Genomic DNA, 26,744 nt, shown 5'->3' on the forward strand with positions numbered 1-26,744 from the left:
GTGTGTGGGGGGGGGGGGAGCGGAGATGATGAAGTCTGGATTGTAGTCTGGTGAGAAACGAACAGATGAAGAGATGACTGGTCCTGGTGACTTCCTTAAATGGTGACTCTGGGAGGAGCCATTCAGTCAGACAAAGGTCAAAGGAATTGAGAGTATTACTTCTGACATGTGAATTCCAGGGCTGAAATGATCTTCCAGGATGAAGGGGTTTCTGGGGCATGGTGGTGAAGTCTGGATTATGAGAAATATAGATGGTAAGGGGGAAGATGGAAAATTTTGGATGTGGGACAGGCAGATCTGATTTAGGTGGCCCACTTTATGGTCTTAGATGGCACATGAAAGGATACTTAGAGGTAGGGTCTATTGAAAGCAGACTTAATTTGCCTTAAGAATTTGCTTAGGGCTCATAACCCTGGTTGTTACAAATCTGACTCTTTGTAGAATTTAAACTCCTTGAGGACAGGGACAGTTAACATTCTTTTGTCTTTGTATTGTCAATTCTTGGCACATAGTATGCATAAATGCTGGTTGAGGTTTTAACTGAATTGAATTCCTAGGCTCAAGGTTGCAAATCAAAGTTACTACCAAATACCTGAAGGAATGTATAGACTGGATGAATGTTTATTGAAGTGAAAAAATCCTCCTGCCAAGCACATCCTTTGCCAAGGACAAAGTAATCTGAAATCTGTTGATGGACACTTTACAGTATCTAGCTTTTAAAAAGTGGGCCATTTACATATTTCACCTAGAACACTGAGAATTCCAAGGTAATGTTTTAAAAAAGAGGTAGCTCTCAGAACTTTGTCCTGACCTTTGTCTTGTTTAGATACATGGAATCGATAGACAAATAAAGTCTATTTTGCCTGAAGTCAGATAAAGAAATAACACCATAGACTTGTGAAAAAAAGAAATTGTGCCCGAGCAGCTGCGTCACAAGATTTGATCACTTCGGACCTGAGTGCCAGGAGATTTGAGACAGATGTTCTCAGACACGCTGCATGCCTAAAACATTTCCAGGGGTCGGGCTGCAAATAGTGACTTAATAACGGTAGAAACAGGAAAAGTCTGCAGGAGGAGGACACAAGATTTTATTCCACACTAGGTGCATGGCCAACCTCTTTACGTTACAATCTGCCTGTCAGGCTTGGCTATTTAATCTCTCGTGCCCTGGGTATTGCTCTTTGTCTGCCTGTGAATAAAGTACAGCATTGTGATTACTAATCCCGCTCTGGTGACTTGACTTCAAATGTGGTTTTGGAGTGCATCCCAGAGTTCTGTTTGCTAAGCTTCCTACTCCTGTTTCAGAGACACCACTGGATACCGAGCAGAGAACACTGAAGCCTTCCCTGCTTCCTTAAAAACCTGTCGGGGTTGCGTGCTCTTTTTTTTTTAAACCTTCGAAGGAAATTTAATGGATACTAAGGTGATCTGTTTGTTTTTCTTTTTCTCTCTGCCTCCGCTCCCAGTGAGTAACCACACTGGCCGCATCAAGGTGGTCTTTACTCCAAGCATCTGTAAAGTGACCTGCACCAAGGGCAGTTGTCAGAATAACTGTGAGAAGGGGAATACCACCACTCTCATTAGTGAAAATGGGCATGCAGCGGACACTTTGACAGCCACAAACTTCCGAGTAGGTAAGTCACTTCGGAGGCACAGCTCTCTTTAGTGTATAGATTTCTGTGTTTTCATGGCATTTACGCTCTCTTTCTACTGCCTCCTCGCATTAGAGGATCTTGGTAATAAGTAAGTACTAGCATATTGCTTTTAGGAAAACTTTTTTTTCTTAGCTTTTTGGAACTGTTTTCAACAAGACATTTTATTTCCTGGAGGAATGAAAGCTTAAAATATTGCCTATCGCTATTTGTCGGTGTGGTGATCGTGTGTGAGTGTTAGGATAGACAGAACAGACAGGATTTAGTTTTGGACAGAAAACAAGTGAAGTCTTGGATTGATCAATTTAGAAAGATTTCAGTCAGATATTGTGCAGAGTTTGTTTATTCCACCCAAGGAATATTTTGGGGAAAGGTTTAACAGATGATGATGAAACTTGTTTTCATGATACTGTCCTTCAGGACAAAACTACTGGATTCTGAATTCTCATTCCAGAAAAGGATGACTTTTGATGGCTCTTGTTATGTTTCTACTTTGCATAATCAAGATTATGTTAAGAATTTAAATATAACATGGATCTCTTATTGGAGAGATTGATGCAATTTCCAGTATCCTTAATTTTTTACAAGAAGTGAAAATGTGAAAAATAACAATTCCTTGGTGAGTGATAACTTTTGAGTTCCAACAAGTTGCCTAAGAACCATGTTGCCTACTGGGGGAGAACCTGTTTTCTGTAAATTCAGAGAGAGAGAGAGAGAGAGCTAATCCTTCATTTTCGGCTCACCAGACTGCTGTCATCCTGTCTCCTGGCGTGCAATCCTGTATGTTTATCATAGGAAAATTTGATTTGCCATGTGCATTCATATAATCACAGCCACCCACATTATCCTTCAGGTTACTGAGCAGAACTACCTGTCAGACATTTGATATAAAGCACATCTAACTTTTTGATGGCATGCTGCTAAGTCTTTGAGGACAAAAAACAAAATCATTTTTCATCAAGATGACACAGAGGTCTGAGCAAATTCATTCTTAGCTCTTCGGTTACTCTTTTATTGTACTGCTGTGTCATCTAAGCATGCTCCCTGGTAGTACAGATCTGGAAAAAGCAGGCATGTTTCTTAAGATCCCTATACATACTCCTTTGTAAGGCCTGTGCACTCATAGGTCATGAATTTCCTGTTTGTAGAATTGAATATCTTAAAAAGGATGCAGTGACCAGGCAGACTTTACAAATTAAGCTAAATTAGGGAGGCAGTATGGTATAAGGGGAAATGTGCCATTCTGGTGAGAGTCAGGATTCCTAAACTCTGCCACCAACCAGTTGCATGGTCTTGAACAAGTCACTGAAAATCTCTGGGCTTTAAGTTTCCTTTTTTCTAAAAAAGGAAGTGTTGAGCCAGGTGATCTTTAGGGTCTCAACTCTCAAATTATTTGTAGACTTTTTATAACTGTATTAGTGAGGAAAGGTGTGGCTTTCTATTTGTTTGTTTCCTTAATACCCAGGAAAGACAGTTGTGGATTTTATGCATTTCCTCCCCATTATTTTATTTGGATTTCTTGTTTTCTATTCACATCTCTTCTTCCCCAGAAGCAGCTGCTGCTTCTTTTCTTCTTCCTCTTCCTTCTTCTTGCTTTTATCATTGCTTTCTTTTACAAGGATGAAAAAGGAAGGAGGGCAAGGGTAGTAACTAGTTTTGTATTTGCTTTGAAATGAAATATTTCAAAACTTTGAGAAACAGTGGAAGTATACTTGTTAAAGCTTGTAATATACCTTCCCTTCTGGCTTTTCCCCAGATATTTAGAAACAATATACCTGTAGCTTTTTTTTAAAATACTGAATAAAGCCAGTTAAAAATAGCAAGCCACAAAGCACTTTTACCAAAAAGGGGCTAGAATGGTATTAGAAAAGGCATGGTAATAGATGGTCTTATCCATTGAGACCTGAGAAATATTTTACCTGTATGCACACATGTATGTATATATGTATGTATTTTTATTTGTCTCCTCTGTACATTTTTGTTCAAACATTTTATAGATTTCAGAGACAGATCTGGAGATTGTTCTAAAATATAGAATGTAATTTTCAAATATCTTATGTTTTTGGTTTTCACAAACAAATAGAAATTGATACACAAATATATGTTTCAAAGGATAAGGAACAGATTGTAGAGCTCATGTACCCTCTTACAGTTATGCTACCAGTAGTTTTTCTAATTCCTGAATTTCCTCTATGTACTATTTGATTTATGCAGGCTATTGAGAGGATCACTTTAAAAGCCTCTGACATTGTATCTGATGTGTATCTGGGAAACTTTATGGTCTGAGAAATTCAGAGCCAATGGACAACTTGTCATGTATTTTATTTGAGCCTCTGTAAAAAGGACATGAACAGTGTAACGAGTCCAGGGATATTGGGATGATAGTAACAATAATAGTAATAGCTTATCTTTATGTCACACTTGAAATTTTTCCAAATACTTTCCTCACAACATCTCTGTAATGTGGATAGTCTTAAGGTTTATTCTAATTCTACAAATGGGGAAACTGAGGCCAAAAGAATTGACTTGTACAAGGTCAAGAAATCCAGTGGTAGAACTGACCTAGATGCAGGTGAACTTAATCATAATCTGCAAAATTCTTTGGTTGGCTGGAGTCTACCAGTGAGAATCAGGAATTTACATAAAAAAGACTAGAAGGGATATGTGGGATGGACTTTTACTGTGATGCCTAGTCTCTCCAGCTGATCTGAGATGACTGTGAGACCAATGATAATAAAATGGGAGAGGCCAAGTCTGCTGTTATACAAGCATCAGCATGGTATTTCTTTTATGACTGGTTACCCTCATTATACTTTGGCTTTCCTGAGGAATCAGTGGGATAAGTAATACTGATTTCTTACCACCTTTATTATTTTCTATTATGTATGGTTCTCAGTGTTTGCATTATAATGCCCTATTATACTGTAAGCTCCAGGAAGGTGGGGACCGTATATGATCTAAACTTTGTCTCTCTCCCCAAGTATCTTGCACATAATTGACACTTAATAATTAATTAAAAGAAATGAATTAATTCAGAGGTTGAGTGAGGATGAATAAAATAACTTGTGGTTGGTGTTTCAAACTTCTCAAAAATGTGAGGTATAAATACAAGATATTTTTACAGGGTTACTATAATACCAATATTTTTAACTATTGAGAAGTTAACCTTATAGAGATCAAATCTCTCTACTTCATTATTCATCTCTCCCTCCTTTTTCCATTCCCTGTTCCTCCCTCTCTCACCCTCTCCCTCCCTCTTCTCTTTCTTTCCTTTCCTCTTTCTCTCCTCCCTCTTTCCCTCTTTTTCCCTCCATTCCTTTCCATCTCTCTTTTTCTCTTCCCTCTCTTTCCCCCTTCTTTCCCCTCCCCTTCTCCCTTCCTCTCTTTTTTCTTCCCCTTTTTTATTTCTCTTTCTCACTCCTTCCCTTTTCCCCCTCAATTCTTGTCTTTTCTCCTTCTCTCTATCTCTCTCCAACTCTCACTGTGCCCCCCTGCCCCTACCTCTCACTTTTGTCTTCACTCCTTTTTCTCTCAATATTTGTCATGACCCATCTCATCTGTGGCATTCTTCTGGCCTTTGGGACTATTTTTCCTTAAATAGGAATTGCCAAGGACTGACGGTCCAGTGTTACTTGTCTAATGAATCCTTCTGATTTCATAGGGACCTTCTGTATCTTAAGCTTTTTCAGAGTTTTATATTTACCAAAGAATCACTATATAAAGTGTCTAGCACTGTATGAATAATCACACAAATATAATTAATAAGGATATTTCTTCTTCCAGTTATAGTAGTGATAGAAATATGCAAAAAGTATCTACATGGAATACTTTATTTGGCAATCATTCCTGGAAGTTATTAATGATCACCAAAGTAATGTGTTGAGTTCATATGGCACCTTTTTGCCCCTACCCTTCTGCCCTAGGGAGTTTTCACCATTTCTCATTCATCTTGACTCATCACTTTTTCCTTGTGAGATATGGAGGGTTACAAATATGATTATTCTACTTTTCCAGATGAGGGAGTCAGGACTTTAAGAAGCTGAATGGGTAGTTTTGAATATTATGTGGCAGCTATTGCCTCAACTTTTGATCTTTAAGTCCTTGTGAATACTCTTTACCAGGTTTACCATCTCCCATTTAAATCCCACAAAACTGACTTAATGCCATTAGGTTTTATTACTAATAAAATAGTTTAACATTGCTAAGTTCAACAAGGAAACACCTTCTTCATTCTCATAGCTGTTTCACATAATGGGCAAAGAAAATTACATACCAGTGTGATGGGTCCTGGCTTTGGAGTGAGAAGATCTGGCTTCCATTCCTGGCTTTGTCTCACACTATCCAGGGGATCTTGGGCAAGTCAACCTCCCTGATCCTCAACTTCCTCAACTGTCAAATGAGGGGTGAAATTAGCACAATTCTTCAGGCTACAGAAATACAGAATGTTAGAGATGGAAGGAACCTTAGCACCTATCTAGTCCGAAAAGGAATTCCTTCTATAACATACACAAAAATAAGTCATTCAGCTTTTGCTTGGGGATATACAGTGAGAGGAAATCCATTGCCCATTTTACTTATGGTCTGCTCTAATTGTTAGGAAGTTTTTCATGACACCAAGCCTAAATGTGCTTCTTTGCAACATCTATCCACTGGGTTCTACTGGTTCTTCCCTCTGGAGCCAAAATTACAATGTATTCTTTGTGACATAAATTTTGATTCTCGATTACTGTTACTTGGTCACTTCTGAGTCTTCTCTTTTCCAATCTAAACGTCTCTAGTTTCTTCATCAGATTCTCATATGACATGGACTCAAAACTCTTCATCATCCTGGCTGTATTGTTTGCTCTATAGTTTATCAGTGCCCTTCCTAAACTATGGTGCCCTGAACTAAATATAGCAGCCTAGCTCATTTTTTTAACTCTGGAGAAACTTTGTAAAGCTGGTATTAGCAGGGAGAGGACAAGGTCATACTTTCTATGCCAACAATGTAACCTTGATTTGTAAAGGCCTTTTTTAGAGGTAGTTAGGTTAGGGAAAATCATGATTTGATTCACTTAATGCCATAATTGTTTTTAGAAATGGAGCACTAGTACATGGAGGATGGCTTGTTGCCATCCTTCTCTGAGGATGAAGCAAAGACATTTACTGAAACTATATGGCATGATCACTTTGGTTTTCTATTAAGAACAAGAGAGTTTCTATGCAATAGTTTAAGTTATTAAAGACATCTGTGGAATCCCTTTCTCCATTGCACATTAAGACCTCATCTATTTGGGATGAATTTTCTATGCTTAAAATACTCAGAGGGATGCTGATGATCTTTTAGTATTTCTTAAAGTCTATAATATATTAATATAGAATGCATTCTTTACTTATAATCTTCATTAGAATGAAGACAGAGCAGCTAGGTGGCACAGTAGATAGAGTGCTGGCCTTGGAGCCAGAAAGACTCTTCTTCCTGAATTCAAATCTGACCTCAGACACTTACAAGCTGTGTGACCCTGGGCAAGTCACTTAATCCTCTTTGCCTCAGTTTGCTCATCTTTAAAATGAGCTAGAGAAGGAAATGGTAAATCACTGTAGTATCTTTGCCAAGAAAACCCCAAATGGGGTCATATGGCTGAAATGACTGAAGAACAACAACAAACAATGCAGACTATTTCATTTACATGCTAAATATTAAGTAATGATACAAATGCACATTTATAACTTGTTTACCTTTGCATTACCACTTCTTAATGAAATAAATGTCATTAGGTGGAAAAATTACCACCCAAATGAAGTACTTGAGCACCTGACTCCATGAATATATAGCAAAGTTATTTCTTAGAATGATGGACTGAAAGGGGACTAGCTCCCTTGTAAAATTTTGTATGAAGACTTGGATTTTAAAGCTATGTTGTGACATAACTATTTTCCATTCCTTTACTTAACTGTTTCACTTGCCTGGAGTATTATCCTCCTTTCTTCTTGTTTAATCAAATCAGGGTTTCTTAAACTCTTTTCCACTTGTGACCCACAGTTTAAGAAGTGCTCCAGTCTCCCCAACCACACTGATTTTCACCTTCTTTTAGTTTAGGCCAGTAATAAGAGGTGACATGTTTATAGCACTTGGAGTTTTAGAAAGTGTTCATTTGGCCCTCCCAACTCTCCTCATACAAGCAGTAGTATCCTTGTTTTACAAATGAGGAAAGTGAAGCTCAAAGAGGTTAAGTAAGTGACTATCCCTTGGTTACACAGCTAGGAGCAGAGCTGCAATTCAAATCCAAGTCTCTTCTCCCTCTAAGTCCAGGGCAGTATACCATGTTGTATTATTCTCTGTTGCTTTAGATGTATTCATATTATCTCCTCAAAAAAAGACTGTCATTCCCCAGGAAGGGACCATGTTCTCTTTTCCCCTACTGCTGAGCCTAGTAATCGGGAAATAGTAGGAATTCACTTAAAAACAAAACAACAATAATAATAACTGATTTGTATAGTGATTGAAGATTTGCAAAGAATATGTTATTTGAGTTTCACAATAACTTTGCAAAACAGTTACCAGCTAGTATGATTAGCCCCATTTTATTGATGAGAAAACTGAAGCTCAATTTACCAATGATGAAAAGAATGCCTCTGTTTTCTCTAGTAGACAGTCAAGAGTATACCCCATCTTAATTATTATGATTTGGATTTAGTTTGGTGTTTGGTGATTTTTTCTAGTGTCTGGGACATGATTTAATAATAATAATAATAACTGCCATTTCTTAAACACCTTCCATTCACAATCTGCTTTAATCTTTATAATACCATTCTGATATATGTACTATTGGTAATACCCTCATTTTACAGAAGAGGAAACTGAGGTTCAGAGTAGGTAAGTGCTTTTTCCTCCAGCCATACTGAAAGTTTCAGAGGTGAGATTCAAACCTAGGTCTTCCTAATTGTCAGCCCTGTGCAATTCCTTCTACCTCCAGTAATCTCTTTCCTCCTAAACTGCACTCAACATATTGCATTGCCATCCTGAACTTATAATTGCTGCATAAGGGATGCTTAAAAGAAATAGTACAACTAACTCTTTTTTGATTCACTCACCCAGAACCTATTGCAACCAGTCACAGATGATTGTTTACATACTCATGTTTGTGCTTGCCCTGGGCGTGCAGATTTAGACTGTGCTGAGTGTAATTCTAAGTATCAGCCTCGTACAGAAGGTATCGTATGGCATGGATGATGTTGTACAACCACACCCTCTTTGCCTTGGAACATTCCCCTTTTTGAGGGATTCACTTGCTTACACATGAAGCCTATGAAGATTGCCAACACTGCTGGCAAGGATATGAACATTAAAACAGCGTAAGACATTTTGGGACCAGAAGCTATAGTCAGGAGGAAAAATGATTATCTTGAATTGATTTTTGGGCATCTTCAATGATATACAATGATATGATTTAGTCTTATTTTATGATGGATATTTGATGCTACCAAAAGGCAGCTTTCTCCAATATTCATGAAACCAGTGGTGATATTGTAGAAGTAGTTGCTTGCATTGGGGATATGGATTTAAACATCAGATATCAGAAAGGGCTTTATGTGGTACAGTGCTTCCAAATGCCCTATGGTTTTATCAGGGTAAGTACATAAATTGAAACTTTTATGCTTTAATGGATAATTCTTCATGAATTCCTATAGCCAAGCCAAAAAATAAATAAATTTGCTTGGTAACCATCTTCTTTGTGACAGGCTTCTCTGAACAGAGATCCATAGCTTGTCGCCTGACCCTCCTTCCCCTCTCCCCCACCAAAAATAAACAATTTTTTTTACCTTTTTAAACTTTTTGTACTTACCTCTATGTATGTGTTGTTTTCTTATAGTAGAATAGAATGTAAACTCTGTGAGGGCAGGGGCTCTTTTGCTTTGTCTTAATATTCTAAAGGGCTTGTATAATTCCTGGCACATAGTCAGTGCTTAATAAATATGTATTGAAAGAACAAGGAACAAACAAATGGACAATATTGAAAAAGGTTTCCATTTGGTAGAACCTGTCTGTGCTCCCTTGGTGCTGAATTTGAGAACCCAAGGTCACCTACAGGCCACAATGAGGAATACATCTAGATACATTCCATGACTTTTGGGCATACCTATTATGCCTATTTTTTGATGTTTAGCAAAACATGTTCTAAAATCTTGGTGTTATCTATAATGTTTTGTATAAGCTTCAGGCAGCCAAAAAAGACTCCTCATTTTCTCCCTAAGTATTGGAAGAAGAAATAATAAATTTGTATATGGTTTGGAAGACTGTCTTGGAACTAACATCATGGGTGATGTGAAAATGTTTTTGAGGGTAGCCACACAGTCATCTTCAGGCTTTGCAGTCCAGGAAAATAAAATAACTACCAAATGGAGAAGGATAAAGTTAACAGGGAAGTTTGCTGTAGATTTCATTCCCCAAAGTTGTATGAGAAATAAACCAAATGAAAAGAGCCAGAGTTACCACTGCTGCCAAGTTAATGCAATGCTGTCATTGATACAGTTATTAAGACTTGGTTTTCTCCTTAGTGAAGGGTTTGGACCTCAGGAAGAGTTCACTGCTTGACTTCATTATCTTTACTGAATTCATACAGTAATTACTGAAGTGACTGGTGTAAACTCTAATATGGGCTCTTAAAGTTGATGAGGAAAAAAAAAACTTTACGCTGAAAATAAGATTTCTTTACCAAACTTCAAAATGTCCATCAGAGTTAATAAAAGTTCATGCTGGGGGGGTGTTGTGGGTAGTTTCAGTGTTTCTCTAGTACAGAGACCCACCCTAATTTTCATCAGATTTTTTCCTAAAAGAGGTAAAAAAGGAAACTTAGACATGAAATGCTTTTGCAGTGAGGAAAGGCAGACCACTGTCTTTTTTTTTTCTTCACTCTCTCACAAATTAGGAAGCCAGCTAGAACATTCCTAGTTTGTCTCATTTAGCCGGATTAGAACCCGTCACATTTTGCCACTACATCGTCTCTTTCTGAAGAAGGGGTGATTTATGAGCCTTTTGGATCAACTTGTGGTATTAATCATGTTTGGGGCCAGCTGTTTTATTGGGTGTACACAGAGGGTAATTAGGAGCATGTGAGAATCTTGCAGTGCCCAGAGAACCACACAAGTCCCGTGGAGGAAAAAAAAATAACATGAGGGCCAAAACTGTGTACACTTGATAAATAAATTAATTAATGCTGGAGGATAATTTACTTTCTGCCATGCCATTTTTGAAGGATAACCTAAGCTCTTCAGACTGAAAATATCCTTTTATTGCAATATTCTCACTGTAGAAATTGTAGCCTTATTTGGTGAAATACTTCTGATGGCCATTCATGCAATGATTTTCATTTTCCTTCTGTTAAATTTCATTGTATTCTATTGTTTTTTCCTCCAGCCAGATGAAGCAGATCTTCTTTTTAACCTGATAGCTACTTAAAAAGTATAGGTTTTTTTTCAGCAAATTAAACACCTTAAAGGAGATTATATAAATGACTTTAAAATATATGGTACTCATGATTGTATTTGATTTGCTTAATAAACTGCCCTAGAGAACATGTCAGGATTCAAGAGTTTATACTCTGCTCCAGTGGTGGCTGAGTTTGAAGTACGTGGTCATACAGCAACAACAACTGCTAAATCTGGGCTAAGCAAGTGCTGTTCTTTCCCTCCTGACATGGGGCAGTAGGAGAAACTAAACTAGACAAGAAACCCGATAATTTAATGGTGTCTGGTGACTGGTTTCTTTCATCTTCGTCTGCAAATAACATGACCCTAGGAAAAAATCCCAGTTTCCTTTTTTGTGAAATGAAGGGGTTGGGTTAGATGGACTTTCAGTTTCCTTCCAGCTCTAACATCTCTCATCCTAATGAATGTTGAAGTGAACTCGATGGATCATAGAATTAAGAACTGAAAATGGCCTTAAAATAATCCAAAGTCTATCACTCCCTCTTTCTCTCCCTGTCAGTGCTGTATCCCAGTTGTATGTGGGATGGGTTCAAGTGCTGAGGCTTCAGGTCTTTGTATTTAACTAGTCTCCTTTTCTTTGGAAAAAATGACAAAAATAGATTTTCTATTTTTATTCCTCTCTTATCATTGTGACTGTAAGGCTTCTTGGATATACAGAAAAATTTGTTAATACATGTTGAAGGATCCTATGAGTAAAGCAGTCCCTAGGGCACAGCTCACAGGGGATAGACATGAGGGAGGATTATCTAGATCTGATTCTGTGGTCTGGATAGTCTATCAAGGAAATAGCCTGAGAAGGGAAAATGGTTTTGCTAGCTATCGTGAAAAATTAACCTTCAGATTGTAGTTAGCCTATGGCCTAGGCAGAACAGCTGAGACTGCCTCTCCCCATTCTTAACCCCTTATTTAGGAGCTATTTTGCTTTTTCTGTGATTTTACCTATCCTTGACTATCAATACTTGTCTCACTTTCTCAGTTACTAAGTGAACTATTATATTTCTACTTGTAATCCACTCTCCCAGTCTCTCTCCTGAACTTACTAATACTGTCATTGAGACCTGTGGTCAGGATCTTTTCATCTTCTCTCAGTCTATCACTTTTATTCTGACTTAACTTCACTTTAGTTCAATGGAGTGAATGTGTTTTAATGATTGTTAGGAACTAATGATACAAATTTTGGCTCTGTTCTCAGAATTTTAATTCCTTCCCGTAACCATCTTGATCCTAGAGTAAGCCACTTCATCCATTCATTCAAGAAACATTTATTAAACACCTTTTATGCACCAAATGCTGTGCTAGGTTTTGGAGATACAAAAGCAAAAGTGAAACAAACAATCACTTAAATGATCATTTGGACAATGCTCTTTTCTTTAATCTTGAAAAACCTTACCCCCTTGTTTTTCTGTCATTTCTTCCTTGTTAATCCCCAAAGCTAGGTACTCCCCTTCAACCCCTTGCTGTACCTCTCATGTTTGAAAATCTCCACAATCTCTGCTCCTATATCTAAATTATGAAGTGCTGCTGGACAAAGTCATGAAATTCTACTGAACAGGCCCACTGAAAAGTCATGCTCTCTATCCTCAATATTCAATGCTGCAGGGAAATCCTCTTATTTATTTATCTCTGACACACTGTTATCACATTTTAGAGAGGACAATCACTATTCTAAACCTGATTCTGACCAATAACAATGAACTAGGAAAATAAAGTGAAAGTGACTTTAATCTTGGGAGGAAGTGACCAGTCAGAGGAAAAATAGTCAGGATGGGGCAAGTCTCCTGGTCTTGGGATGTGCAGAATGAGAGATGAGAGCTCATAACCTAGATACCAAGGTCATCTGCTGAGGGAGAAGAGGCTGGGTATGAAATTAAGGGCTGGAGGAGAAAGGAGTTTTGTAATTGCCAATATGAAGAATACATTGTGAGGAGAATCTAAGGATTCATCTTTTGAAATATAAATATATTCACAGAGAAAGTACCACAGTACAATAGCAATATTAAAAATGTAAATGACTAGAAAATTCTTCTTGAACAGGAGGGTGCAAGAAAAAATCTAGAACCAATATTGTTAGAACACCAAAATATCAAGAGCAAGCTCTAAAGCACTTACTGAGTTATACAAGTCAGTATATGTCTACATGTATATGGTATAAGATCACCAGGGGAAGTGTAAAAGGAGTGAAGGTCTCAGATGAATATTTTAGCTAGGATCAGACCTGAGACAGACTTCAAAACAATCTGAGTTTCATAAAACTACTTCTGAATGGTAGCATTGACCACTCTTTTAAATATAAAATTATTTGTTATAACATATTGAGTAGCAATACAATAAGTTAATCTTTATTATCATTTATAATTAAATCAATGAATTTAATTCCTTAAAATATTGAAACAATTTTTACTTTGCTCTCTTTCAGTCTCCATCAGGATTTGCTGTCCACTCATTGCCCTTCATTTTCCCTCCTACATGGTGGTCCTCTCATATTAGTGTATTCTTTATTTTTCTGGTTCTCCTCTTTTCACTCTGTATTATTTCATTAAGGTTTTCCATATTTATTTTTATTCTTCACACTTGCCAACATTAATTTCACCACAGTGTTACATTACATTGACATATCACTGTTTGTTTAACCATTCACCTATTGCTGGATATTTCAGTATAGGATCATAAATTCAGGTCTAGAACAGGAATCAAAGGCCATCTAGTCCAGCCTCTTCATTTTACAGCATTAAGCTGCTTCCAGGGTGGTTTGTTTTTTGGCCATAATCACAGTTTGTTATATCATAGGAGGGGATCAGATTAAGGAAAATTAATGGAGCTTCCGTAACCCTTGTTACATAGAATGATAGGATTTAGAACTGGAGAAAAGCTTAGAGGTGATATAGCTTTCAAACAATCATCTTTTGGCCTCCAAATAATGAATCCCTGTTCCTCCCACTTCCTTCTCTGCCCCAGTAATTTGCACATTACCTAAAAGCCTCTGCCTTCTTGGAATTCTTAATAAACAATACAAATCTCATGTTCACAACTTTTGAACATCATACCTTTTGCTAACACTGTGGTTCTTCTAGTGCTCCTTGCACTGAGAAGACGTGCAATTGCAAAAAAGGCAAAAAACACTGGCCCTCAAAGGAAGACAGACTGGGATTTCTAATTTTCCTCCCTAACCACCCTCAGATGTTGTACCCTGCTTCTTCATAGCACACAGTTAGGCAGGAAGCTCATTTCTTTGGAGACCACAGGTCAAAGTGAAATGCAAAGACCTCATTTGTGTCACTCATTCTCCCAACAAGACCAGATCCAGTGAAATGGGAATTTGAGGGATTTAAGACTTGTTTAATCAAGAACTTGTACACAGTAGTGATTAAGAGAACATTTCAGTGCGCCAGTGGAGCACCAGGAGCGGTAGCAGCAGCTGCCCTTTTCTTGGCACTTTCTTATGTCTTGCATGGGTCCTAGGTGTTCCTTATGAAGTGTGACTGTCTGCTAGTACTCAAGGGTTTTATATTATGAATAATGAAGAAAATGAGTCTCTCTAGACTTCATTTAAATGAATGATAATAGTCCCTGAGAACCCGGAGTGCTTGGAACAAAGTGAAAATCCAGCCTGTCCACCAGCCACAATAATCAGCAGTTAAGTTAAGCTTAGAGCTGACAAAAAGCAGTTGCCCCCACCAGCACAGTACTGGGTTGACACCACAAAAATGACCTTTCTCTTTGGCTTTATTTGCAGTCTGCATTCCTGCAGAATTTCCTTTAAAGGTATCTACCCTCATCCATTGCCAGATGCAGAGTCCTTTTTTCTTCCCTTTCCTTTTTCTTTTTCTTCTCTTTCTTGTTCTTTCTATGGGTGAATAAGAAAGCATTTAAAAGTAGTGATGCCTCTCTTCTGAATAACAGACAGAACATCTTTTCAGTGAGAAAAATGTATGTAAATTTTGTTTTAATGTATGTAACATTTCTTCTAAGGGAGAAATTTAACTGTATTCTGGATTGGAGTTCTAAGGAGACGTTAGAGGAAAAAACCTATTTCTTTCCCAGGATCCTATTTCTCTAATCTCCTTCCCTATGTACTTCCCTCTCCCCAACTAAGGTTCTTCCTTTCTTTTTCTGTCAGGGGTATTATCATCCCCACAGTGACCCATGACAATAACCTTCAAGTCATTTTTGTCTTTTCCTTGTTCCCCACATCCATTGTATTATCAAATACAGACCACATTAATCTATCTAGGAAATCTATGCTTATTCCCTCCTTATCATTATTCTCACTGCTTCTACCCTGGATCAGCCTCTCATCCTTTCTCATCTGGATTATTGCCTGATAAACAAAAACAACCTCATAATTATTTTTTATATATTTTACATCTTTAGTCACTGTGATAAATACTTTTGGTGAACACAACCAAGTTTTATACTTTGTCTGATGGTTCTATTGTTATTTCTTTTAGTGAATCTTAAATGATTTCCTTGTATTGATAGATGATACCTGGTTGAAAAGGCACTATTTTGCTCTACCGAATCTAGTGCTTTTTTTTAAATCAAGAAACAGTAAGGAAAAATTATGTTCTCTAACTTGTTTCAGTAAATTAAGGAATGATAAGGATATGATCCCTTGTGGATAACTACTTGTTCCCTACTAATATTTTCATCGTGGATGCTGTTGGCTTGTATATGGGTGACTCCTATAAACATTTGTGTAAGTTAGGGTTAGGTGAGTTCTCCAAATACCCTTGCTTGCAGGTTACATTATGCTGTTTGCATCAAGCCCTGTAATCACTCAAAAGAATTTGGTCTGACAATCACTATAAAAAAGGACAAGTACATGAGGAATGCCTTTTGCCCAGACTATGACATAAATTTGGATGGACAATCTATAGAGCTTGGGCTAAAGTTGAACAGGAGGAGAAGAAGAGTGGGTCAGATTGTTTTCGGAAGACAAGGAAAGTACTTCAGAGAATAGCTAGCCTTCCTGTGGTGAACTTATGGGAGGAATGGACCAAACTCACACAGGATGGGTAATCACAGATGAGTTGTAATCTGCTTTATTGAGATTACAGATAAATGGGATTACAGATCCATTTGAGTATTTGAGAGTATACTTATATAAGTTTACTGCACATACTATTATATTTGAACATGTCTCATTCCATAAAACATAAGCTCATTGATCAATGTCCATGGCTATTTCAGTTTTGTCTTTTTATAACCCAGAATCTAGCACAGTGCCTGGCACATAGTAGGTTCTTAATAATGCTTGTTGATTGATTGATGAATTAACTGATCTTCTTGCTTCTCAATTCATCTCCATTTTAATGTACCCTCCTATATTGCTAACCCACACAGGATTGTGTGGCTTTTATCATGGCACATTATTGTTCAAAAACATTCATCTGCTCCCTATCACAAATAAAATACAAATTTGTTAGCCTTTTATTCAAGGCCTTCTGGCTCGATACTACCCTTCCAGGCAAATCCTACCTTATTTAGAATGGTCTGTGCTCCATCAAAAGTGAACAACTTGTTATTTTCCTACCTCACGATGCTTCCTATTCCAGTAGTTTAGTTATTCTTTCTTTTACTTCCCCCTCACATAATTTCTTCTGTTGAAATCATACCTATCCTTGAAGGACCAGCTCAGATATCCTACAGAGCCCTTCCTGACCCCTCCAGATGCTAGTATCCTTGCCCTCACTTGTACTCTGTTTTAACAATCAGCTAGCAGCTTCCGCGGGGGTGTAAGATGTACCCAGGAGGCTGCTGGCACACTGGAAAAGCACAGGTTCTTTTTATCTGCTTAAACAAGGAAAGCACGGTGAAGGGGTTGACCAGCTTACTTTAATCCAGCATTCAGTTAGCATACAGACAACATTCATTTAGTTCAGGGGAATAAACGCCAGCATTCAGTTAGTTCAGGGGAGCATACGGGCAAACATCAACAGACAGGCCAAATACTGATTATAGTCAGCTAGTTCAGCGGAACAAACAGCCAGTACCCTAAAGTTCAGAATATTCATTTAGTTCGGGGGAAAACAAAACCACCATCCCGAACTTCAGAACTAAATACAAACAAATTACAAATATCAACAGACAGACCCAATACAATTCATAGTTACCAACATCTGGGCTCAACCCGAGAGCAAGGGCTGGCCCAGAGTCACCTTCCCCAAAGCTGTCCTCTCCCCTCTTACAGAGTTTTTGACATCATCAAGCCCCGCCTGAATGACCAGGGCCGATTGGTTCTTGAGTTGGCCTCTCCCCCTAACCGTAGACTAGGTTAACACCCAATAGGGCGTGGCTCTGGAGTCAACACCTCCCCTCAGCCAGCCCCATGACTCATCATACAGGAAGTTCTGTGCTTCCTGGCATGGTTTCTGGGCTTCCTGCCCCGGAAGAGAAGCCCCAGCACCCAGCGAGGCTCAATGAGGTAAGCTGAGTCACTCAAAGAAAACAAAGGTCACTCTGGTTACATACTCCCAAACCTTTGTTCTGTGTTTACACATTTATCATGTTCTGGTTTGTATTACTCTGTGTAGTACCTCATCCCTGCAGAGGATCAGGAGCTCCTTGAAGTCAAGGGCTATCTTTTGTTTACTTTTGTATCTTATCCATTCTCTAACATAGTTATTTAATTGTAGATTGCAGGCTGTAGAGGGAATGAGTGAATGTGTTTTCTGAGGAAATGTTGGGAAAGGAGCGCAACATATTAGGCCTGACATTTGATAAAGATGTTAAATTGAAAAAATATCAAATTTCACAAAGTCCTATTAGCACCTGATATGAAGGTTTATCCCTTGATTTATAGAAGTATGTCCACAATCTCAGCGCCATTGTTGATTCCTCAGTCTCATTCACCTTCACATATCCAATCAGTTGCTAATTCTTACTTCTTTCTCCAATATATTCTCACATATTTCCCTTTCTCTCCACTCATACAGCTACCACCCTACTTCAAGATTTAGTCACTTCTCACCTTGACTTTTGAAATAGCCTTCTATTTGGTCTCCTCGTCTCAAGCCTATCATCACTCCCATCAAACCTTCACACAGCTGCCCAATTAATTTTTCCTAACATTTAGGTCTGATTATATAATCCCCTCTACTCAGTAAACTCCAATGGCTCTCTATTGTCTCTAGTATAAAATATTAACTCCACTGGGATTTAAATGATTGCACCACCTACTCTTTCCCCCTCCAGCCACCCTGTAATCCAGTTATGTTGGCTTAATCACTATTCTTCCCCTGGGATGGACACTTCATTTCCCATCTCTGTGCCTTTGGGCTGTCCCCATATCTGGAATGTACCTCCTTCTCTGCTCTGCCTCTTCTAATCTCTGGTTTCCTTTATGTCTCAGCTCAATTGCCACCTTTTGTGTGAAGATTTTCCCAACCTTCTCCCTCCCCACACTTCTCCCCCAGCTGCTAGTGTATTCCCTCTCAAAGTCGTCTTATGTTAATTTTATATACGATGTTTACATAGCTAATATGTATGTGTTGTCTCCTCCACTCAGATATAAACTATTTGAGTGAAGATGTATTACTTTTGTCTTTGCAGCTTCATCTCTTAGTCCATTAGATACTGGGATAAGGGGTTGCTTGTTGATTAATCCTAAGAATAGATGAGTACACAAAAGTTTGAGATTCAATTCATACTAAGAATCTTAAAATAATGACCAACTTGGTCATGAGGTTGAGACTAGTAGGCCTCTCATGGAAGTATTTTGGTTATTTTAAACAATGTTCTCTGCTTACGCTTCCCAAAAGCTGAATGACTGTTTTCATTTGCTAGTATTTATATGTTAGATCATTGTCTTCCAACTGCAAGACCACAGACCAATAAAATTCCCCTATTTTTATGATGACCTTCAATTCTTTATGGTCTGTTTCTGCTCTTTTTTTTTCTTTTTAAGGTGAGCTTCCATCTTAAAGCTTTTTAAGAGTTTCAGTTTAATTTGAGTTTTGATAGATTTTGTAGCTGAAATTAGTATATTAAATGTGGCTATGACCCTTTAAGCCAGGCACCAACTTTTATACTGCCTTTGTGTTTTCCACAATTCTAAACACATGTTAGGTATTCATGAAAGACTGTTTTTACGTGTTCTATGTAAAATCTAAAATCTGGGTTCAAATTAGTACTCTAGTTATCACCTGAAATCAACAAATATTTATAATTGGATCTTTCAACTTAATATTTTGCATGGTTTTATTTTCTGTATCTCCAGTTAGATTATAAATTACTCTCTTTTTCATCTCTCATAGTGAGTAGACTATAGCTAGCTGTGTGACTGCGGGAAAGTCACCTAACATCTCATTACTGGTAACTAGCTAAGACTACACATGGGTTGCTGATATACATCAAGGATGGAAGGACTTTCTGCACCAGGAATTCTCTACACAAATAAAATCATATGTCTTGACTCCTTCCTTTCTCCTTTCCCTCACCTCCCAAATTATGTATACTAAAATCATGGGACCATAGATCTAGAGGTGGAAGGGATGTCAGAGGCCTTCTCATCCAAACCTCTCATTTTCCAGGTGAGGAAACAGAGGCCCAAGGGGGGCGCAGTATGTAGTAGTAAGCGTGTAGAAGTGTCAGAGGTGGGATTTGAATGCAAGTCCTTTGACTCTAGAATCTGTACTCAAATGCTTTGAACCTAATTAGAAATCAGTAAACATGGAAGACTGATTTGACTCAGCTAGGTTGGTACTAAACAAATAGCATTAGTAACTGTCAGGTAGTCTTTATGATTGTTATCAACTTCAGATATCTCTTGAATTAATTTTTAGCGGTTTTAGAATATTAGCATTTTTGCCAAAAGTAAATGATGAATTACATATGAAGACTAAACTATTCCCTTCCCCTCCATGCCTCCCCAGGACAGTGTTGGGCAGTATGTTATTCTTTTCCTGACTTCTATCCATTGACATTTCATATTGGGGTCTTATGGCCACTTTCCCTAATGAAACTTGGCTTCCCTCTCTGCAGGAGTGTGCGGGAGCTAGCTTATACCAGTTTGTAGGAGCTAATTGTTAAATTTTCAGTATAGCACTTTAATAGTTGTCATTGATTAAATGAGGAATTCTGAATGGTCATCTTTGTGATATAGATAATCATTTATTGAAATAGTCCACCCCCCTCTGGTTTTCTCTATTCCGCGTATCTATATCACCTTTAGAATGAAGGCAGAGATTTTGATCTTCTCCTTAAATATATATTTGTGTGTTCCTAATCTGTACTAGACTGATGACATCTATACCCTCTACAGTTAAGTTACTCTGACCTTGGACTGCTTTAGCTGTTGATCTTCTTTCCAGCAGCTGGAAGATCTAAGCACAAATCACTCACAGAGATTATGTATAAGCCATAATTTTATTCATATATCTAGCCTTTCCCCTCTGGTTATTTTAGAAGCTTTATAATAAAAGAAAAGAGTTAATAGCAGATTTTCATTGGAGTCCTTTGGTGTTTTGGGGAAAGAGCCCAGTAATAAATAAATAGTAAATTAGTGCCCAAATCAAACTTGTAGAGATATTTCAGAGGGACCAATTAAAGCACATTTTAAGATTGCTTTGGTAGGTAGGGGTCAGATCCAGGTGAAATGGGCCTAGAGATAATTCCAGATGATGCCTGGTAAGTCTATTCAATTCAAGAACACAATACAATAGATGCATGGAGAGGGCCTCTTTTAGCCATCAAGAGCTAGGGAGGTTTACTAGGCTTAAGTAATACTTACTAATGGAAAGAAGCCAATGAGTTCAGACTCTAGAAAGGGTACAAATATTGGCAAAATAATTAGTTTGGATACATAAATAGATTCATTAAGGCAGTTTTAGTTTTGTGACTAAAAAGTTTAGCAAAACTGAAATTTTAGGAGATTATAGTGGGAAAAATATGCAAAACAACACTGGAGATTCTTTGATAACTATGTTATCTATACCTTCACTTTCAAGATTTTATTTTAAGACTTGCAAGTGGCATAATGTTGTTCAGACTGACCCTCCTAACCCAGATCCAAAGGATAATTTGTGTGATTGCTTTGGAAAGAAAATGATAAGTTGGCTCTCTGTGTGTGTATGTGTATGTATATAAATGTACATGTGTTGGAGGATGGGGTGATATAGGTGCTGTGATGCTTAATTCTCCTAACTAACATAAACCTGGGAATGGCTTCTCCTTGTGGGTCTGTGATACTCATCCTCTGAACAGAAGGTTGGAGACTTTAGCTTCTATTAATATTTTTGTGAGAAACATGCCCACTCTAAACAAAGAACAATGCTCATTGTGAAGCCAGGAAAGTTCTCATTTTTATTTTAGCCAATTATTCTACATTCCTAGTGAATGGGTACCTCCCTTATGGAGAGTGTTTACTCAGACAAATGCCAGCCTTTTTACATTATTTGAATTCAAATCTCCTACCTTGCTCTCCATGGGCCAGATGCAACCCCCTGAACCACCCACTGCATGCCCCCCTCAAACAGCTGGTTAAGCATCCACACAAGCCTCTAACCTTTCACTTCATCAGAAGTCTGGTTCTGCTAGGTCACAGCTCTGATTAGAAGCAGTCACCTGACTTACATTCTGCTAAAGCTGGGGGAAGTACTTTTAATTCTGTGGAAACAAAACTCCTCCCATCGTTTCCCACATTTTGAATATTGTAATAGCATTTTGAATTTTATAATTAGTGTTTCATAAGAAAATTGCATAGAATAAATGACAGAATTTCAGATCCGAAAGAGAATGTAGTGGAGATCATCTAAGTTCAATCCCTTCTTATTACAGATGATAAAACTGGGGTCTAGAGAAGAACAGTGACTTTCTTGTCACATAAGAGGTTTCATTGGATCATAGATTTTGAGCTGGAAGGGACCTTAGAGATCATCTACCTCGGTTCCCTCAGTTCTTTTGAGATGAGGAAACTGAGAGCTGGCAAAATGACAGAACTCAGTCAGGTTTATCTATGTGTTAAGTGGCAGAGTCAGAACTTTAGCCTAAAGCCTCTGATTTCAAATCCATCACTCTAGTGCATGCTTAGTTGCAGAGTTGGTCCTCTAATACAGCTTGTCCCCAAAGTTTAGTGCATCTTTTAAGTTTTAATATACATGCAAGGGGCTTGTAATGCATTCAAAATGACTTAAAAGCTTGGACTAGCATAATAACTCCCTCCTCCATACTCCCTCCCTACTCTTTCCCCTCTCAACTCCCCACAATGGTTTTGTTTTCTGTCTCTTCTCTCTCTCATTTATCCTCTATGTATATGATCTGGAATTCCAGGTGAGGAGGCTCCCCTAGCAGGGCAGTCAGCAATCAATCTGCAACATATAAACTTAAAATGCTGCCTGCACCACTGAGAAGGTTAAATGACTTACCAGTATGTGTCAGAGGCTGGACTCTAAGGCTAACTACCCATTATGACACTGTGCCTCTATTATCTCTGTCCTTTCCAATATAGCTTTCAACTTAATATTCTTAAAGCTGAGAACTGACCACATCATTCCTCTGCTTAAAATTAAAATGTTCTCTAGCTCCCAATTGCCTCTAGGATAAAATACAAAATCCTCTTCCTGTCATGGAACCCACCTATCATTCTAGTCATGTAATATTACATCTTTTCATTCACTCTCCATTCCAGGTTTATAGGCTTGCTAATTCTCCTCCATCTGCATTTCTTCCCTCACCTCCATCTCTTTGTGTAGGTTGTCCCCCATGTATGGAATGTTCTTTCTCACCTTGACTTCTACCTTTAGATCCCAGCTCAGGTGTTCCCTTCTGATACCCTCCAGGTGCTAGTAACTCTTGAAATTGCTTTGCATTAACTTATTGTGTATATATATTGCATTACTAGCTACTCCCACACCCCCGATCAAACTTGAAGCTCCTTGCAGGGCTGGGACTGCTTTACTTTTTCTTTGTATTCCCAGCTCCTAGCATAGCCTTATGCACAGTAAGTGCTTAACTCATGCATATTAAGATAAACTGATGCAAACTATACTGAAATGTATTAGTTCCAAGAGACTGCACCAAGGTCTGCATGTCTCTCTCTCTCTCTGTCTCTCTCTCTCTCTGTCTCTCTCTCTCTCTCTCTCTCTCTGTCTCTCTCTCTCTCTCTCTCTCTCTGTCTCTTTCTCTTTCTCCCTTTTCTCTCTCTCTCTCAAATGGAACTACTGAAAATGTTATTTACAATGTAGATAATATATCCAAAAAAGTCTTAAAGTCCCTTGGGTGTGGGTATTGATAGAGCACTTCTTCACAAGTGAAAGAGCATCTGTGATGGAACTAGGCTATCCAGTCAGTTGCTCATACTAATGTTGGGAATAATAATTTTAAGTATCTGACAGTTTTGTAGTACTTAATGAAAGTCAGTGGCTTTACCTACATTAAATGTACCCATTAACTTTCCAAGCTGCCAGTACAATTTAGGAAGCAGCTTTCATAGTAAAAAGTAATCTAAAATCTGAGGGAAATGGCCCAACAAATTATGATGTATAAATGTAATAGAGTGGCAGCTAGGTGACCCATTGGATAGAGTACAGGATCTGAAGTCAGGAAGACTTCTCTTCCTGAGTTCAAATCTGACCTCAGACATTTGCTAGATGTGTGACCCTAGGAAAGTCATTTAACCCTGTTTGCCTCAGTTCCTTATGTGTAAACTGAGCTGGGGAAGGAAATGGCAAATCACTCCAGCGTCTTTACCAAAAAACCCTAAATGGGGTCATGAAGAGTTGGACATGACTGAAAATAACTCCGGAGATGTAATAGAATATTATTGCAACATAAGAAACGATAAAAAGGGACAGTTTCAGAGAAACCTTGAAAGACATGTGTGAACTGATACAGGTGAAGTGAGCAGAGAGAGTCAAGAGGACAATTTATGCAGTAACAGCATTGTAGAGACAAACATTTTTTTAAAGACTTAAGAACTCTGATGAATGCAGTGACCAATGACAATTCTAGGGAACCAGTGAAGTATGCAATCTACCTCCTGAGAGAGAAGTGATGGACTCAAGTTGCAAAATGAGATATACATTTTTGGACAAAGCTAATGTAGGGTTTTGTTTTGCTTTACTATACATATTTGTTACAAGAGTTTTCTTTATCTTTTTTTTTTAGTTTGATAGAGGGAAGAGGGAAAAAACTAAGGATTATTAATTAAAAAAGAAAAAGTCAACACAAAAAAAGAAGCAAATGTAGCTTGTTGCAAAGAGAACTGAATTTGGAGTAAGAGGCCTGGGTTCCAGCTCCACTGTTTTTACTTGTATGGATTTGGGTGAGTTTAGTTAGTTTAGATGATTTTTAAAGTCTCTTCAATCTCAAAATCCAATGAAGCTATAAAGAAATATATGTTAATCTCACTGATAGAGTTGGAGCAATTATAAATCCTTCTACTTTGGGGACAAATTGATTTGGTAGATTTCCCTAATTTTAAGGAAAGATACAGATATGTTACTCTAGATTTTTAATGGGGCTAGGTTATGATACTCAGAAGCTAAAACAAAAACAAAAACAAAACAAAAAACCCTCAAGTAATTTCTGGTTAATCCAGGGAAGCATCTATAGTTGATGGAAATACTTCAATTTTTATCAGAAAGGAATCGTCTGGTGTGCATTCATTCTGAGTAATATCCTTATATAGCTGCCTGAACTTTGGTGGCTGACAGGCCATAAAAGGAATGGAGAAAGAGAAACAGAAGGAATACAGGGAGAAACTTTCCGAAATTCTACTTAATATCCCAGAGTAATTTCTCTGGTGATATTTGGTTTATTTAGGAAGGTTGCCAAGAGGATTTAGGAACTTTTCTACTCCTGATTAATGATAATAGTTTTAATTTACATTTCATCTATGTCTCTGATTCATATCAAGTTCTGAAACTGGGCCCCCAATTGTTTTATTCCAGTCATTGAGTGTAGCACATTTACTAGGATGTTTCAAAAGTCAATTTAGACTAACTCTGTGCTGTGTCCCAAGAGAGTTAATTAGAAACATATTCTTGGGCCAGTTCTGGGGATTACAGGAGAATTATTCTCAGGAAGTCAATTTTGATACATATTGTCTCGAGTTGATGGAATGCTCCAGATTCAATGAATGTATATATGGAGCCCTGAGGAAGGAATTGGCTTTTTTATGGCCTAAACTTTATAGATCAGGTTATTTAAACTAAATGAGTAAGGCATTATAGATTTTCTCTTGAAATTCCATAATTAATCATCTGACTTTGAATGAACTTGCAATGTCATAGATTATTACTCTATGTCTATAATATGCCTGTTTCTTCATCTCCAATTCCAGTAAATTTTCTGATTCAAATGAAATTAACATGATTTAATAAATGTCTAGTACTTGTGAAGGAACTAATACTAATCTCACAGGTTTTCCCTGTTCATATTAAAGTTTGGAATATTGATTACACTGGGCAGTGCCATGGGTGCCAGTTTTATGACTGTACCCCTATCATTGGTGTGCATAATTTCACCAGGCATCTTCATGACAAACAACTATTTAAAGATAACAGTCCAGGATTATAATCCCAATAGCAGGAAGGCTAACTTTAGTTTGAACCTACTGGACAGGGAACAGTCAGTATTTTAACTTTTTGACTGAGAAGAAGCCATCTGGGAGTGGGAGGATAATAATTAGAAAGGAGAATTGAACTTTGTCCTCTGGATATATCTGCCTTGTATACCTCAGCTGTTGCCATGGTAGACAATTGCCTCATTATAATTGGAGTGAGGTGGTGGTAGGAAGCATGGTACCATGAAGAGAGCAGTTGATTTGGAGTAAGGAGACTGAGTTTCTAGTCCTATCTCCACTACTAATTAACCTGAGACCTGAGACAAGTTATGATGCTTTTCTGGTCCTTGGGTCTTGACTTATAAAGTGATTGGGTACTCACTGAGACCCCTTTCAGTTCTAGATTTCTTTTGCTAAATGATACTAATGCACGCTGAAGGTCTTCAGGTAAATGAAAAGAGGTTGTTGATAGAAATTCATGCTTTTGTGATCATGGCCTTAGTTATCATGTTTCTCTTCCTCCTATGCCATTGTTCTCTTGATAGTGCTAGCCTTTTTCTCCATCTTTCCTCTATTAGCTCATTACTTTAAGGCTTTATCTTCCAATGTTATTCAAGATCTAAAGTGATAGATAGATCCTAGATCTAGAGCCCTTCAGGTCATCTGGTCTATCTCCTTTTCTTGCTGTCATCTTTGTCACTATTTATTATTGTTCTAATATTTTTATATTATCAAATACTGAGTCAACACATCCTAGCAATAGTGAACTGGCCTGTGAGTCAAGGCAACCTATGAATAATATCTAGATGTATAATTACAATACAAGGTAATCCAAGGAGGGAAAAAATGTTTGCAATTGAGAGTATGAGGGAAAATCTCAAGGAAGAGTTAGCATCTCAATTGAGCCTCAGAGAAAGATAAAAGACCAACAGAGTTGAGAAGGGGGTACATACTAGGGATGTGGGTCAAGTGTGTAAATGAATGGAGATGAGAAATTTAGCATCAAGTTTACGAAATAGCTAGTATGATGGAACCATATTATACATACATCTGTCTTACTGACATGAATTTAATTACATATACTTGGCCAAAAAAAGAGGAAAAAAAATTAGTCTAAGCAG

At 37.8% G+C, this 26,744-nt stretch overlaps 1 protein-coding gene across 2 annotated transcripts in view; it reads left to right on the forward strand.

The window, feature by feature from the left end:
* LTBP1 (latent transforming growth factor beta binding protein 1) overlaps nt 1-26,744 on the forward strand; it is a 510,014-nt gene that overhangs the window by 228,451 nt on the left and 254,819 nt on the right. For both annotated transcript variants that reach the window (XM_036749323.1, XM_036749324.1), the window contains exon 5: nt 1,467-1,634. In XM_036749323.1, coding sequence (XP_036605218.1) covers nt 1,467-1,634 — 168 coding nt within the window. The remainder of the gene's footprint in view (nt 1-1,466; nt 1,635-26,744) is intronic.

The sequence above is a fragment of the Trichosurus vulpecula genome, chromosome 3 (assembly GCF_011100635.1).
Source record: "Trichosurus vulpecula isolate mTriVul1 chromosome 3, mTriVul1.pri, whole genome shotgun sequence".
Lineage (NCBI taxonomy): Eukaryota > Metazoa > Chordata > Mammalia > Diprotodontia > Phalangeridae > Trichosurus > Trichosurus vulpecula.